Source organism: Corvus kubaryi, unplaced genomic scaffold (genome assembly GCF_017639235.1).
Source record: "Corvus kubaryi isolate FWS band 111438036 unplaced genomic scaffold, C.kubaryi_AGA036_p1.0 78, whole genome shotgun sequence".
Taxonomy (NCBI): domain Eukaryota; kingdom Metazoa; phylum Chordata; class Aves; order Passeriformes; family Corvidae; genus Corvus; species Corvus kubaryi.
Window position 1 is genome coordinate 1706514 of NW_024582065.1, and position 14911 is coordinate 1721424.

At 54.2% G+C, this 14911-nt stretch overlaps 1 protein-coding gene across 2 annotated transcripts in view; it reads left to right on the forward strand.

Annotated features, from left to right (window-relative positions):
* The first annotated feature begins 2302 nt into the window (after positions 1 to 2302).
* EHMT1 (euchromatic histone lysine methyltransferase 1) overlaps positions 2303 to 14911 on the forward strand; it is a 116677-nt gene continuing 104068 nt past the window's right edge. The window contains exon 1 of one of the 2 annotated variants that reach the window (XM_042052289.1): positions 2303 to 2377. In XM_042052289.1, coding sequence (XP_041908223.1) covers positions 2357 to 2377 — 21 coding nt within the window. In that variant the 5' untranslated portion in view covers positions 2303 to 2356. Of the gene's footprint in view, positions 2378 to 8040; positions 8232 to 14911 lie in introns of those variants that run through there. The other variant, XM_042052295.1, reaches the window with a different exon arrangement.

A 14911-nucleotide genomic window follows, 5' to 3' on the forward strand; every position in this document is an offset into this window, starting at 1 on the left:
GCAGAGGTTTCCAGAGGTGGTTCTTTGTGCGGGGAGCAGTCGCCTCATCCCCGGGGAATCCCAGGGGAAGGACACCCACCCTGCCACCACCCTCCTCCGAGCCTCAGCTCATCCCCCGGGAGCGATGGGACCCCCAGGGCCCCTCTGTGTCCCCGCCGAGCGGGAGGCACCGGAGGGGCCGCGCCGGGGGCTCCGCGGCGACGCTGCCACGGCCCTGCCGGTGCGCAGGGGGTTCTCTGGGGGGTTGGTTAGTTAATTAATTAATTAATTAATTAGCTGCCGCTGCCAAACGGAGGGAGAGGCTGCTCGGAGGGGATGGAGCGGGCGGGGGGCGGGTCCCCAGGCCCGGGGACTCTTATTTTGACCGCGGCGCTGCCGGGCGGGCGCTGCTGCCGCTGCCGGGCCGCGCTCCGGGGCCGCCGCCTCCTTCCCCTCCCGGGCCGGCAGCGCCCGGAGCGGCCCCGGAGCCGCTCGCCGTGTCCTGGGGGTTCGCCCGAGGCTCTGAGCGGCTTTGGGAGCCTCTCGGGGTCCCTCACACCCCCCCGAGTGCCTCCGCTTCCCGGCACCCGCGGGGTCTGCGGGGTCCGGGTGTCCCCGTGGGGACCGGCCCGGGGTGACCGGGAGGGACACGCAGCCCGGGCTGGCCCCGCTGCGGATGCTCCGGTAGAGCTGCGGCGCTTTGCTGTCACAGCTCGTCCCAAAGCCGGGGTGGGTCACCGCGGTGTGAGCGGGCAGCGGCGGCACCGCCGCACCAGCAGCACAAACTGCCCGGTGTCACTCCGTGCATCGCGACAGCGACGGCCCCGGGGCTGGCACAGCTGTGCCAGGAGGGGCCAGGGGCTGAAGGTGTGGGGCGGGAGCGGGGTAACCCTGGCCTGGCCCCAGCACCGGACAAGGGCTCCCCATGGCCGCTGCCCCCGGCCCGGAGCGCTGCAGGGTGAGAGACTCCGGCAGAGCAAAGTGAGAATGTCCTCGGTGGGGAGGGACCCACAGCGATCATCCAGCCCTGCACAGACCCCCCAACAGCCCCACCCTGGGCATCCCTGGCAGCGCTGTCCAAACGCTCCTGCAGCTCTGGCAGCCTCGGGGCCGTGCCCATTCCCTGGGGAGCCTGGGCAGTGCCCAGCACCCTCTGGGGGAAGAACCTTTCCCTGCTCTCAGCCTGAGCCTGCCCTGGCCCAGCTCCAGCCGCTCCCTGGGTGCTGTCCCTGTCCCAGGGAGCAGAGATCGGAGCTGCCCCTCGGGAGGAGCTGGAACAGAACTGGCCATTTGGCCGCTCAGAGGAGCGAGGTGACAGCTGGGGCTGCAGGAGAGCGGCCTGAGGACCAAGGGATGGTGTGTGTCCTCCAGAGAGCGGATAGTAAATGTGTAAATTGACTTCAGAGCACTCAGAGGCTCCTGTTTCCCTCCGGGAAACACGGATTGCTCTGTCCAGGAGGCTGGTGCAGCAGTACCTGCCCATCCCTGTGTCTCCCTGGGGCAGGTGTGACGTCCCCTGAGTGGCTTCTGAGGGCAACTGTGGGGTCAATGAGCCCTTGCAAGTGTTTATCTCCCCCCTTGTGCTATTTTCTGCTTTACTGGAGAGCTGTAAAAGCCATAATTGTTTTACAATCATGGGTTTAGGGCCTGGGCATTAAAGGAGGAGTCCTGTGGGGTTTGGGAGGGTCGAAGCTGCTGTGGGTGCTCGGGGTGTGGGAAAGGGAGTGAAGAGGCTGGAAGTCACCCTTCTATGGGGCAGAGCCAGGGCGAGCTGCTCCCTCTGCCCCATCCCTGACTTCAGGTGACACAGACACAAAAACCTTGCACGAGCTGGGCTGAAAATGACCCAAATGTGGGAGAAGCTACAAAAGGAGGTGATTTTCGATGGTTATCTTTTTGGCAGGAAAGACAGAGGGACTTTTTGACTCGTTCTGGGATCTTGCAGGGATTTTGTGTAGGTTTTTCGGCAAGTTCTGGTGCTGGGTGCTGCTGAAAGTTTGGGAAGCTCATTATGTGTTCAGTTGCGAACGGCGGCTGCCCTTCCCCCCGCAGTCTCGGGGTATGCTGGGGACCCGGAGCTCTTGGCAGGAACAGTGAAGAGCCGCGGTTTGAGGGTGCGGGGAGCGCGGGGTCTGTCCCCGTGTCACCGCTGTCCCCGTGTCACCGCATCCCCGTCCCCGCGCCGGCCGTACGGCACCTCCCGATGGGCGCCGCCATGACGCCGTACGGACAGCGGGGCCCCTGGGGGCCGCCATGCTGCCGCGCGCATGCGCCGTGCCCGGCCGAGCGTCTCCATTGAGAAGAATGAGGGGCAAGGGGCGGAGCCAAGGCGCGAGGAGCCGCCGGGGGGGCGGGGCTGCGCTCCGGGGCTCCGGCCATGGCCACAGTGGATGCCGAGGTGAGTGAGAGCGGCGGCGTCCATCTACCCGGGCGGGGGAAGGAAGATGGGGGAGCGTGGAGTGGTATCGCCCAGGGCCAGGCGGGTTCTGTCGGAGGCCGGGAGGGGGGCCGTGCCCCCGCCGCCCCATGGTTCAGTCCAACTCCTCTGAGGAGAAGAATGTGGGAGCTGCTGCCATTGTGTGTAGGGGGGCCCGGGACTCTGTATAAGTTACACCCCTCCACGGTGAGTCAGTGGTATGTGCCATACAGATTCCGGGGCTCCCCCCCAATGGGAGCGAGTGCGTGTGGCGGAGGCGGGAGGGGGGAGCGGCGGGGCCGCGATCCATGTTCCGGGGCCCCCCCATGCGGCGGGGCGGCGCTGGCGCGGCTCCATCCAGAGTCCGGGGCTCGGCCCGGCGCGGCGGCGGCGGCGGCGGGCGGGCCGGTGCTATGAGCTATGCAGGGTCCGGGGCGGCGGCGGGCGGGAGCCATGCAGGGTCCCGGGCCCGCGGGGCGGGAGGAGCCCCAGGGGGGACCCGGGGCTGCGCATCCCGGGGGAGCCCAGCTCGGGAGTCGGTGCTCCCGGTGCTCCCGGTGCGCTCCTCCGGGAACACAGTAACAGCTCCGTGCCTCCCCTGGGCCGCGCCGACCCGCCCGGCTGCTCCCGAGCGGGGCCGGGGCTGCCCTGCCGCACTGGGCATGTAGAATCAGTCATGGAACGGTTTGGGTTGGAAGGGACTTAAAGCTCGTGCAGTCCCACTGGGACACCTTCCACCGTCCCGGGTTGCTCCAAGCCCCGTCTAACCTGGCCTTGGACACTCGCAGGGACGGGGCAGCCCAAGGATGCCTGTGCCAGCCGGAGCCGGGCCGGGGGTGGCTGTGCCCGCAGAGCCCCTCAGAGCCCCTGTCGCCCCGCCGGGCTCGGGGGCACACGGGCACCGGCCCCGCATCCCCCGGGAGAACGGGCACTGCCGTGGGCTGGCAGCCGGCCGGGGCTGTGACCGTGCCCAGGGAGGCGAGGGCGCGCAGGGCTGCGGCACCGCTCCTCGGGCCGGGCTCAAAGCCCTGCCCGGCTGGGCGAGAGAATACAGAGGTGCTGTAAGTCCGTGCCCTCCGGTGAGCACTGGAGTGCAGCCGGGCTGGTGCCGAGCCTTCGTGCACGAAGGGAGCCACGAGGTGATGGGACAGGTGTGCATCGTACACGGGCTGTGACACAGGTGTGCAGGGACTGTCGTGCAGGTGTGCATCGCACACAGGCTGCGGTACAGGGGTACAGTCGTTCACAGGCTGTAATACAGGTGTGCATTGTATGCAAGGCTGTGGTCCAGGTGTGCATCGTACACAGTATTACATACATAATATAGGTGTACACTTGTGTATGGACTGTAATACAGGTGTGCAGTCACGCACAGGCTGTAGTTCAGGTGTATGTCATACACAGATTATCATACAGATGTGCACTGTACACAGACTAACACAGGTGCACGGTTGTACACGGGCTGTAATACAGGTGTACACCTATGTACAGACTGTCATCCAGGTGTGCATCACACTCAGACTGTGGTCCAGGTGCACACTCGTGTACGGACCAACCGGAGCTGGGGCTGAGCGGCTGCTGGTGACCGCAGCCAGGTGTGGTCACTGATCTGTGGCCACCCAGGTGTGACAGGCTGGCTGCTGTCTCTCCCAGCTCTCTCTCTCTGCAGTACCTTGTTGACAAGGTTGTGCTCTGGCCCGGAACGTCTGCCCTGGGTGGGGTGAAGTTTGTGGCACGGCCACGCAGGTGACACTGGCAGGGCTTCGAAAGTGCTGCAGACAGCCTGGATTTATTACTCAGACAGGATTCCCATCGTTGTTGCTGGGAGATTGTCCAAGGCTTCCTTTATGTTTTCTGTTCCATCACAATTGGCCTGATCCTGGTGCCTTTCCCTTGTGTTTTTGAAGAGGATCAGTGTTAATTTTTCCCTGTGATAGAGGAATCAGCCCTTGAGTGCCTCTGTGACTCCATGGTCCAGTTTTGCTTCCAGGAGAGTGGCACGGCTGTAACTGGGGCAGGAGTTGGCTCATAACTCATCAACTCCTGATGTACAGGTCAGTCCTAACCCTCCAGACACACAGGTTTTATTTTGGGAAGCATCTCCCAGGAGCCCTCGCTGGGTCTGCCCCGTGTGCAGAGCATTAAGAGCCACTGCTCTTGGGAGTCAGGCAGAATATCCACAGATGTTGCTGTGGATTATGGGGAGGGAACAGTGACTCATTTGGAGTTTAATTCCTCCCCTCCCCCATGGACTCAGTTCTGTCTGAGGCCACATCTTGCTTATACCCCTCTGAGGCCAGAGGGGAGGAAGTTGGTGTAAGTCAGGCTGGAATGTGGGGACTGGAGGAGAAGCTCTTTGCTTCCCCAGTGCTGGTGTGGGAGAGCAAGGAAAAACATCCCACATCCACGGTGTTCTGCCACATGCAACACGGAATTGTTTCACTTGGTTGAGAGGTGCAGAGGTGTGTTTTTGGGAGGAGATCCTTGCTCCCAGCAAAGAGGGAGGGGGCAGGCTGGGAAGGTGATGTCTGTGTGTCTGCAGGGAGTGCCCAACCACCTCTGCAGACCCAACCAACTCTGCTGGCGGTCACTGAACTCCAGACAAAAACTCCCAGTCTAGAACAGCTTCTTGACAGATCTTAGTGTTGATGATGGGTGAGGGAGAATCCCTTTAAACACCAAGTTCTTGCTAAATCCTGTGACCTTCAGTGGTTGTTCTCTTCTGTTACCTGCCCCAGGTGATCTCTGTGTTGGGGAATGGCTGCGCTGCAGTCCTTAGGTGCAGGAACCACGAGGCTGCAGAGAAATCTGATTTTGCTGTTGGTTTTCTTTAGTAGATATCTTACATCCAGTCCAGTTTGGCATTGTTACGTGCTTTAGACCTACTGTACTAAAGCTTAAAATTTAAGGAATTGAGTTTTGAGGAATTGAGCCTTGCTCAGCCAGTTTTATGATGGTGCATGTTCATCAGATTTGATGCTTCTCCTCCAGTGTGCATCAGTTTGGTGAAGAGCTGCCCTTGCGTTTGTGTGTTTCCTAAAATACTTCTTAGGTGCAGTTTGAAGTTCAAGCTGTGATGTTTTTCCTGGGGCTCGTGGTAACCTGGGGAGGCTGGAGCAGGAAGCGAGGTGCGTGTGTGGCTTTGAGTGAAGTGGTTCCCTTCAGAAGTCACGCTGCATTTTTCATCATTTTTTCCCTTCCGTCTGTTCGGATCTGTAAAACCTCTTTTCTGGAGGTGCAGCTTTGATCTCTAAAGCGACGAGCCAGCAGAGCGGGCAGGATTCCCGGCTGGATCTGGGATGGACTCAGCACCCAGCAGCTCCCCGTGCTGGGGCTGAGCAGTTCTCAGACCAGCTGTGATGCTGAGGCTTTGCCCTGGCTCTGATCCCGGCTCTCATCCCCCTCCAGCCGGTCCTGGGAGTTCTGCTGAGCCCCCTGCCAGCTCAGTGACCTCCCCATGGCATCAAGGGACAACATTTCCCTGGCTCTGGCTGGAGAGAGGCTCCTGTGGCAGGTGCTGAGTGCAGGAGGGATCACAGGAGCAGCCAGGAGCTGAGGAGCAGTGCCTTGGAGCAGCGAGCAGGGAGGGAAGTGCTGCAGATTCCCACTCTTTGTCTGGCAGGTGTCGCACAATGCAGCTCTGCTTTCAAGCCTGCCCTCCCTCATTCCCTCCCGCCAGTCAGGAGAGGCCTCTGTGGCTTTTAATTCACATCCCGTTTAAATCAGTTACCTCAGGAAAACCTGGTGCACTCCAAGCCCCACCATCCCTCCTCAGAGCTGTGTCCTGCTGCTTCCCTGGGAATCCGGAGTGCACCGAGGTGTGTTCACACCACGCTGAACGCGGGCAGCACACCTGGCTTTCACTGGTGTTACATTTCTCCCAGGGCACCAGGTTAATACATTTTAACTGTGTCTTTGTGCAGAGAAAGAAGGTGTTTGTGGTTTTTTTCCCCCCTCTCTGATACTCATAAGGTGGTTTTAGAACTTTCCTGAAGTTGGGGAGGTTGCTTTGTTAACATGGTTATAATTACCCACAACCCTGGCAAAGTCTTACCCGCTGTCAAATGGGTGCTAACTTCTAGTTTTTCCATGAATTCTCACATGCTATGGGCTAGCAAAGGCCTGTGGGGAACTCATCCTTTTCTTCCATCTAGAGAAACTTTAAATAATAACGGAATGAGCAAATACGACTTGTGAAGCTTTAAGAAAGCCTTAGAAGTGCCCTTCAGTTGTGCTAAGCTGATGTGACTGAGCCAATGTGACTTAAGAGAGCATCTGAAGAATGTTTTGTCAGTCAAGGCAGAATCAAAGGCCTGGGTTATACTTTAAATAAACTCTTCCAATATAATTATGCTGGCTGGGGAGGATGATTCTTCATTTCTTCTTGCTGAAATTGTAATAAAAGTCCTTGCTGTGGATGCAGCTTTATTAGTTTAGAGGTGATCCCAGACCAAGGTGGCTTATTTTTTGCTTTCCAAAGCAGAGCCTTGGTCTCCATTTGGGAAGTTTTGCCCACTTAATTCTCTGTCCATGAATACAAAGCAATTGCTCTCCCACTGCTGTGTCAGCAGAAGCCCTGGGAGAGATGCAATTACCAGCAAAAACCCCACAGCAACAAGGAAAAGAAGCAGCTCCTGCATGGAGGGAGCCTGTTGGAGTCTCTGGAGCTGAATGCCTCCCCTTGGTGCAGCTGGGCCAGGTGAGGAAGGCACGAGCATCCCTGAACCAGTGCCATTTCCAAATGTGCACGAGGACAGCTGGTATTGCAATGATCAGGGAATGATCTGGAACGCCAGTCCGAGGCTTTGCTCTTTATCAGCTTGCCTGGCCTTTTGGCCTTTTGTTCTCTGTCCCTTCCCCTCTCCACCCCAGAAATGCTCTTCCCCTCTTCTTTTTCCCGGCAAAGTGTTGGTTTGGATCACTGCATCCCAGAAAAGGAGGAGGTGAGAGGGGATTGTGTTTTGTGCAGGGCTGTGAGAGGTTCAAGGAGTCTGTTTGGGTGCTTCAAGACACATTTGGCTGGAGAGTTCCCTGTTCCTGACTACTGTGGAAGCCAAAGATCACCACGAAGGTGGAACAGGGAGCAGTCCTGTGGCTCTGTCCTCCCTTGGTGTGGGGCTGTGTGGGTAGAAACATCCCACTGGTGATGGCTGGAGTCTGGTTGAAGTGGTAAAGAAAATCCAACAGGGAATGAGGAGTTTGGTGTGGCCCTCCTGGCTCTGGGAAGTTCATAAACCTGGAACAAACCCTGTTTGGAAAAGCGCTCGCTGTGGTACTTCTGTGTCTGAAATAGAAATGCTTTCTTGCTTTTAAGTAAAACTTTGTAGCATAGCAAAGTATCAAGCACATCCAACATACCCTCTTTTCAAGTGGAAAATGTTGCTCCAAGAGGATTCCTGTTTCCTTAATGCCCAGCGTGATCCCCACCATTGTCTTGCTGTCTGCTTCCGTCTCAGCCTGGGTTTCCATCTGGGATGGTTCAAAGCTGCTGCCTGGCTCATGGTGCAGGCAGTCCTGAGCCAGGTGAGCCCACCTGAGTTGTCTGTGTGTACCAGGGGCTGGCTTGGGAGTGGGGATGGGCTGTTCAATATTAAATGCATCCTTTTTCAGTGTCTCCTTCTCGCAGGAGAGCTCTCGGACGCAGTGTCAGTTCAGGACAGGGAGATGCTGAGTGGCAGAGCAGAAAATTCAGGTCCACTTCTGTTTGCGTAAGGCTGATCATCCTGCAGAGCCAGCACATGGACAGGGAGGAAATTTGCAGGTGGTGCAGCTGGGGAGGAAGTAAATATGGAGCAAGATAACCAGGCTGACATGGATAAACTCAAAATAAAGCCAGGTAAGTGACTTAGCGTTTAAGGGAAATGTGAAATTGTGCGAACAGGGATAAAAATAATGACAGTGATTACATATCCTTGGGTCAGCTGGGCCTGTACCTGCTCCAGAAGGTGTTGTGAGCTCAGTACAGCATTTGCAGCAGCAGCAGAGACTGGGGAGCTGAGCTGAGTGGGGATCAGTGGTGCCAAAGACAGTGCAGGCCCATTTCTGTGGTGTGGGGAGAGTCAGTCCAGGAGCCCTGGGATGCTGCAGCAACACTGCCTGCTCCTGCTGCCCTTGCTGGTGAAAAGAGGAGGAATGAGATGTTTATTGCTTCTGAGAGCAGGGGGCAGCCAGGATGAACCTGATGGGCTGAGCCATCCCTAGAGCCAGAGGGAGCAGGGCACAAGGGCACCTCCCTGGAGAGGGAATGGCAGTCCAGGTGTCCGAGCTGCAACAGGCTGTGCTGGGGCCTTGGCTGTGGTAAGAGTTGTTCAGAGTGCTGCTGCAGACTTTTAATAATTTGGAACTCAAGTGCAGATGTGGACAGAAGGATTTGAGCGTGTTGTCTTGCAAAAAGGAGCCCTGGTCTCCCCAGGCTCTTGGCCGTGACCTGCAGGTGCATTTCAGTATAGCCTTGAGTGCAGTGAAATAAATTTTTCCCTCCTTCTTTTCATTTTTAAGCATCAAGTCCTGGTTTCTTGAGAATCTGAGCTACCTTCTTCCTCTCCAGTTGCACATTTCCAATCCTTGCAGTTTCAGAGGAAGTTTTAATAGGTAATTTCTCCCACAGGCTCAAAGCCAAAAGGCAAATTACCCCCAATGCTTTATCCAGCTTCAGTGGGAATTGGAGATGTTTCATACTGCTGACCCAGAGCATTCAGAAGCTCTGCTTCTCTCAAAAATCATAATATTGTTTCAAGAAGTGGGAAATTAAACATGCACATGGTAGAAGACTTAGAAAGGATTAATGGGTTTCAAAATTACATGCTTCATCCAGCTGCTGATTTGGGAATTGAAAGTATGCCTGTTGCAGGATTGGGAGGGAGTTACTGAAACGTGGTGTTCCTTGGTGTCTGATGAATGCAAATGTCCCAAATCTGTGATTCCAAAGCTTTGCCCAACCTCCAGACTGACTCCAGGTTTGATGCTGGATTAGCTCAGCCCAGGTGGGAGCAGCTGGGTGGAAAAGCCCTGTCTATATTTTACTTTTTCTTTCCTGTCGTTTAATTCATCCTCTCTTGATTATCTCAGCTCCTGGGGTGTCACCCAAGGCACGTTTTTAGGCTGCTTTGGCTGAAGTTCATTCTCTGTTTGTGAGTTTTGCTTTAGGCACATGGAAGGGACTCATGGAAGGTGCTGGAGGCTCCTCCTGCCTTTTGAAGAGGATTTGCCATCTCAAGGGGCAGCACCTCCAGCCTGGAGGTCACTGGGACCTGCACTAAATAGGAGATGGGTGTTTAAGTCACTTGCATTTTTGGGACCTGAGAAATTAAGTTACTGTTTTGGTGCATTTCTTATGTCCACTGGGCTTGGCAGCAAATTCACAGCCTGTCAAGTGTGGGTTTGGAGGTGTAAAGAAGAGAATGTATTTGGGAGATGAAAGCATCAACAATGGTCTGGGAGCTGGTGTGTGTGGTTCCATGTAGGATCCTGCCAGTTTGCACATAAACCTCCAGATTATGAGAATGTAAAACATGGGTCTGAATATTTTATTAATTGAAGAGTATTATTAATATTTGATGGATTAAATCAACACCCAGAAGGCTCTGCAAAAAGCACCACTGCTGAACTGGTAACCAAGACATGAGGTGCTTTTAATTGAAAACTTGTTTGTAATGGCTTTTGTCAGCTCTGTGTTTTAAATGTTAAGGATCCGTGAATCCCATACGCCAGAAATCCTTTTGTTCTTTGGGTTAGGAAGGGTGTTTTTCAGTCTTGCTAGGCTGGATTCAGATTGGTGCTTTAATGCCTTCTTAATATGCAAAGGTGATTGTTTATAAGGTGTCCCGTCGGGCCTGGAGGTGACATCTGGAATATTTAATCCCTTTTGCCACACTTTGAGGACAAATAACGACTGTTCCTTTAAAGATGGCCCTCAGATGAGCTGGAATATTTCCTCTTGCTGTAGTGCCAGCTCCTGTAGCTCTGGGAGCATGTGTGGAGAGGTGAGGTGACCATCCTGGCTGTCCTTTAATCGACATCCCCCTGCACCAGGGAGATGCCACCAGCGAGCAGAGAAACTGCAGATCCGTCTGCTTTGAGTTTGGGAATTTACAGCGCCAGGAGTGAGCGCAGCCTCCGGCGTGCAGCGTTGGGAAAGGCCAGCGAGGGGGGATCATATTCTGTCTTTTATTTCCACTCTGGTTTCTAGGAACTGCAAGTTATATTTCTTATGGTTTTTTCAAGATTTTTTTAAGATTTCTGCCACACACAGTGAACCCCATGCCTATCTCATAGTTCTTTTGGGGTTTTTTTGTGAGTTTTGTTGTCTCCTTCCCTATAGAAGGTGCCCTTTGTGCCGGTGATCTGGTTATGTTCCTGTGTTTCTAGGAGTTTGCCTTTGATAAGAGCACATTGGTCTTAATCATTTATGACTTTCATTAAAACCTTCTTGGTTTGATGTTTTCTCAGCCCTCCAGACTGCCCTCACAGAGGCTGCTTTATAGATATCATTTATCTCCTGCCCCTGTTGTGACAGCAGCCCCAAATTTTCCCTCCTGCTGCAGATGCTGGTGCTTTGTGCAGGCAGGACGTGCACGTTCCGTGGCTGTTGCTGCTGGGATTGTGGCTCGTGTCTGACCTGGAACTGGGGTTTGAGGCTGTGTGAATGACATGGGACACTCGGATCCTCCCCATCTCCATCCCCATCCCTATCCCCAACCCCATCCCCAGCCAGCGTGTGGGCTGAAGCACCGACCCAGTGTGATCCCAGTGCTGTGGAGGAGGAGGAGAAGGGCAGGAGGTGATGAGGAATGAGGTTGATCCGTCAGGTCTGGGCCTTGGCCAGTGCTGGAAGTTTCACCAGCCAAGTTGCCTTTCTTCACCGGGCCTTTGTTCCCAGCCATGCTTCCGATGAAAGGCAGGAACGGCGGCTGCTCCGCTGGCTGCAGGAAACCTCCTCCCCACGCTGCACTGGAGCCCATCCCCTCCAGGGCTGCCTTGGGGCTGGGACCCCCAGGCTGGCACTTGTGGGGTGCCCAAGCTGCCTCCTGCGACAGGGAGGAGAACCAGCTGGGAGGGGGGATTTCCATTGTCTGCCTTGGGATGAGCCTCAGCACGCTGTGCCTCTCCAGGGTGGGCAAACCCTAAGGAAATGGCTTGGATATTCCCAGTGACCTCCCAAGAACAGGGAGGTTTGATCTGGTCCCCCCCCACTCGTGACCCAGAAGCTCGAGGCCGGCGTGGGCAGAGCTGCAGAATTTGCAGATGTGTCCAAAGAGCTGCAGGAGGACGCCCCGTGTCTGTGTGTATTTATACACTGGATGCCCAGGGATAGCCGAAATTCTTCTTTAAATGACCAAAACTCCACAAGTGGAAGTTGGCGTGGGGCTGCCAAGAGTAACTCCTGATGCAACAGTGTCTGCTTTAAAGAGCGATGTAAACGTTTCCTGCGTGTGTCCCCGGTGACTCAGAGCCCTCCCTGCCCCATGGTGATGCTGATGCAGTTGCTGATCCCTGCCAAAGCAAGCAGTCCACACAAGGAGATTAGACAACAGTCCCTGCTCCCCCGCTGGGTGCTCGTTAACATTTCCTTGCTGATGTATTATTAATTAAGCTAATTTTTATTGCCCTGTAAGTATGGAGGGTGTTTTGCAAGCGCAGAGCGTAACCTGCTTGTGGCCCAGGGTTCCTGAAGCGTGGTCCCATGTGCGAAATGAGGCTTGGACTGTGTGGTTGAGTGTTGAGAAAAGGTAAATCTGTGGGTTTTGCTTTCTTTTTTCCCCTCTTGGCAGCTTCCTGGCTCTGTGTCTGGGGCTGGTGAGTGTGGTGCTGTCTGAGCTGAGGGCTGAGGAGGTGCTGTCTATGCAGAATTAGTGCAGACAGATAACAGGACTTCAGTGCAAGCAGCGTTTGCAGCATTGACCCTCCATAAGACAGAAGATTACCCAGACGGGAGTATAATATTAAAAAGAGTTTTGGGACCTGATCCAAACCTACAGGAGTCAGGGAGGGATTTGCCATCAGCTGCAGTGAGAGCAGCCTCCCTGCAGCGTACCCAGGCAATGGGGCAGTCAGCAGCTTAAACAAAAGAAGTGAAAGAAGTGTCCAGGCAAGGCTGGTTGAGGTTTTGCTGCCTGTGATGCTTTTCCCATCTGTAAAACAGAGGTAATATTTTCCCAAAGTTCAAAGGCCTGACTTGGTGTTGGAAGCCTTTAACTGGAAGTGTTGAAGAACTGCTGAATGTTAATTTTTAAATGTACAGATTATCTTCATTAGGTAAGAGATGGCAAGTTACATAATGGTCACTATTATGTGTGCTCTGGTTTTTGGCTTTATTCCTTGACATCATGGCCAGGCCTGATGAAGGGAATAGAGAACTTCTAGAAGCACTTTGTAAAGTATGATCTATTTGTGATCAAAGCCAGTGTGACTCTGAATGTCCAGCTCCTCTTCTTTGGACTTGTGATAGCAGCCTCGGATTCACCTTGAAAATGGGATCTGTGATCTTTCATATGGTCTTATTTTGTTCTTAAATTAGGCTAATGCATCCTGTTCCAGCCAATGCAATTATTAACAAACCTGGGCAATTATGGCACCTATTGTACAGACATTCTGTGCTCCTTGCTAGGAAAAATACGCTTTTAATAAACAAATTCACTTTGACAACCTGTCAAGGACTTTTCTAAAGCAAAATTGAAAGTGTCACCTCAGTGACCTTTCCTTTTTGTTCTGTTGTGTTTGGTTTTTTTACGTGGCTTTGCAAGAGCACAGCAGTTGCAGCTGGAGGTTCAGGTCTGGTTTCACAGGGCAGGGGAGTGGAGGAAAGCAGGGAGGGGATCACAAGGGCTGGGTCCCCCCACCAGCATCCCCTGCCCTGCTGTGTCACAGTGCAGCATCCTCCTAGCCACAGGCTGCATCTGGCCTTGCAGAAACCCTGGGAAAAACCCTGCTCTCTTGGTTGGTTCAGCTGGTTTTCTTTGTAATTTAAAAAAAATTTTTTTTTTTGAATGAGAAAAAGCCCTTAAAATGTTTTGGCACAAGTTCTCTGTGCTTTCTTTTATTCCACATGTGACAAACCCATGTGGTTGCAGTCTCTTGCTCAGCCTGGGTAGGATCCACTCCGTCGTGGGCTGCCACCAGGAGTTCAAGGCAGTTCTTAAATCCTACTTAAACCTCCCTCTCCAGCAGATCGGCTTTGTTTGGCTCTGGGCACAGGAGTGGGAAGGAGCGTGTTATATTCAGTACTAGAAGTTAAATTGCACGGAAGGAAAATCAGCCAGGATTGTTTTCTCACTGCATTATCAGAACTGTGTGAAGGTTTGGCCCTTGGTGAGGGTTGTGCTAACTGGAAATATCCCTGCGTGTCACATCACCCGGGGAGGAAAGAGAGGGTTTCCTGCCTCTGCCAGGCATTCCCTGCTCCCTGGGTGTCTGAACAGATTGTTCTTCCCTTGCTGCCCAGGGACTGAGAGGCACAGGCCACCTCTGCAAGTGAATCCCCAAAAAAATGGGTAACTGCAGAATCACTGAATCAATCAGGTTGGAAGGACCACAGTGGCTCATCCAGTTTCTTTCCATGGGAATACTTGAATCAAAATGATTGTTAATCTCCATGTGAGTTGAGCAGTGAGTTTTCCCAAGCTGAGTTTCAGAGCTAATCCCCTGTAACTGCTGCTGTTATCTGGGTGCTGTGTCTCCTCCCCTGAGCTCCCCAGCTGCGCTGTGGCACTGGGCACATCTGTCCCTCCCCACAGGAGGCTGTATCACATCACTGCCTGCTGGTCTGGGCAGCTGCTGGGAGGAGCAGTTAACATCTCTATCTTTTCTAATGCATCTTCTGACTTGCTGATGTGACAGCAGCAGCTTCTCCAGGGATGTGGTGCCCAAAATCAGATTAAAAACCCTTTCTTTGCCCTGCCATCTCTCAGGAGTGTGGTGGGGGATCTACCTGTGGCGTGGGTTGTTTGAATGGACCTGGGGAGGAGCCTGCAAAGCTACTGGAGTTGCTGAGCTATATGGGGGAATAGCCCATGGTCCAGCACAGACCCAAAGCAGGAGAAAGAGGATCAGGGCTGTGCTGCTGAGAGCTCTGCTCTGGAATTACCCAACGAGGCCACACAGGAGGCTTTGGGACTTGCAAACATTAATGCTGCAGAGTAATAATCACTAATTATTACAGGAATGCTATGCCAGAGCTTTCAGCAGTGCAGGGAGAGGTGTTTGTGGTGACACAATGGCCCAGACACTGGGAACAGGGCTGCACGTCCAGGCCCTGGCTGTGTGGGCAGGTGTGAGCCATGCCTCCATCCAGGAATGCTGCCTCGGAACGCTGTGTGGGTGTCTTGGATGGCTTGAACGTGGCTGCAGTTTTTGCTGGCAAAATTAGCCTTGCTGAGTGAAGTGAGCCGCTTCCATGGCATAAAGATAATTTTGGATGGGCTCCTGGGCTCCTCCCAGCCCTCCTCAGCAGAGCAGGAAAGCCAGGAAGAAGCAGATGTGGCATGTTTTCCCCTCAGTTACAGGTTTTTATCCACTGGA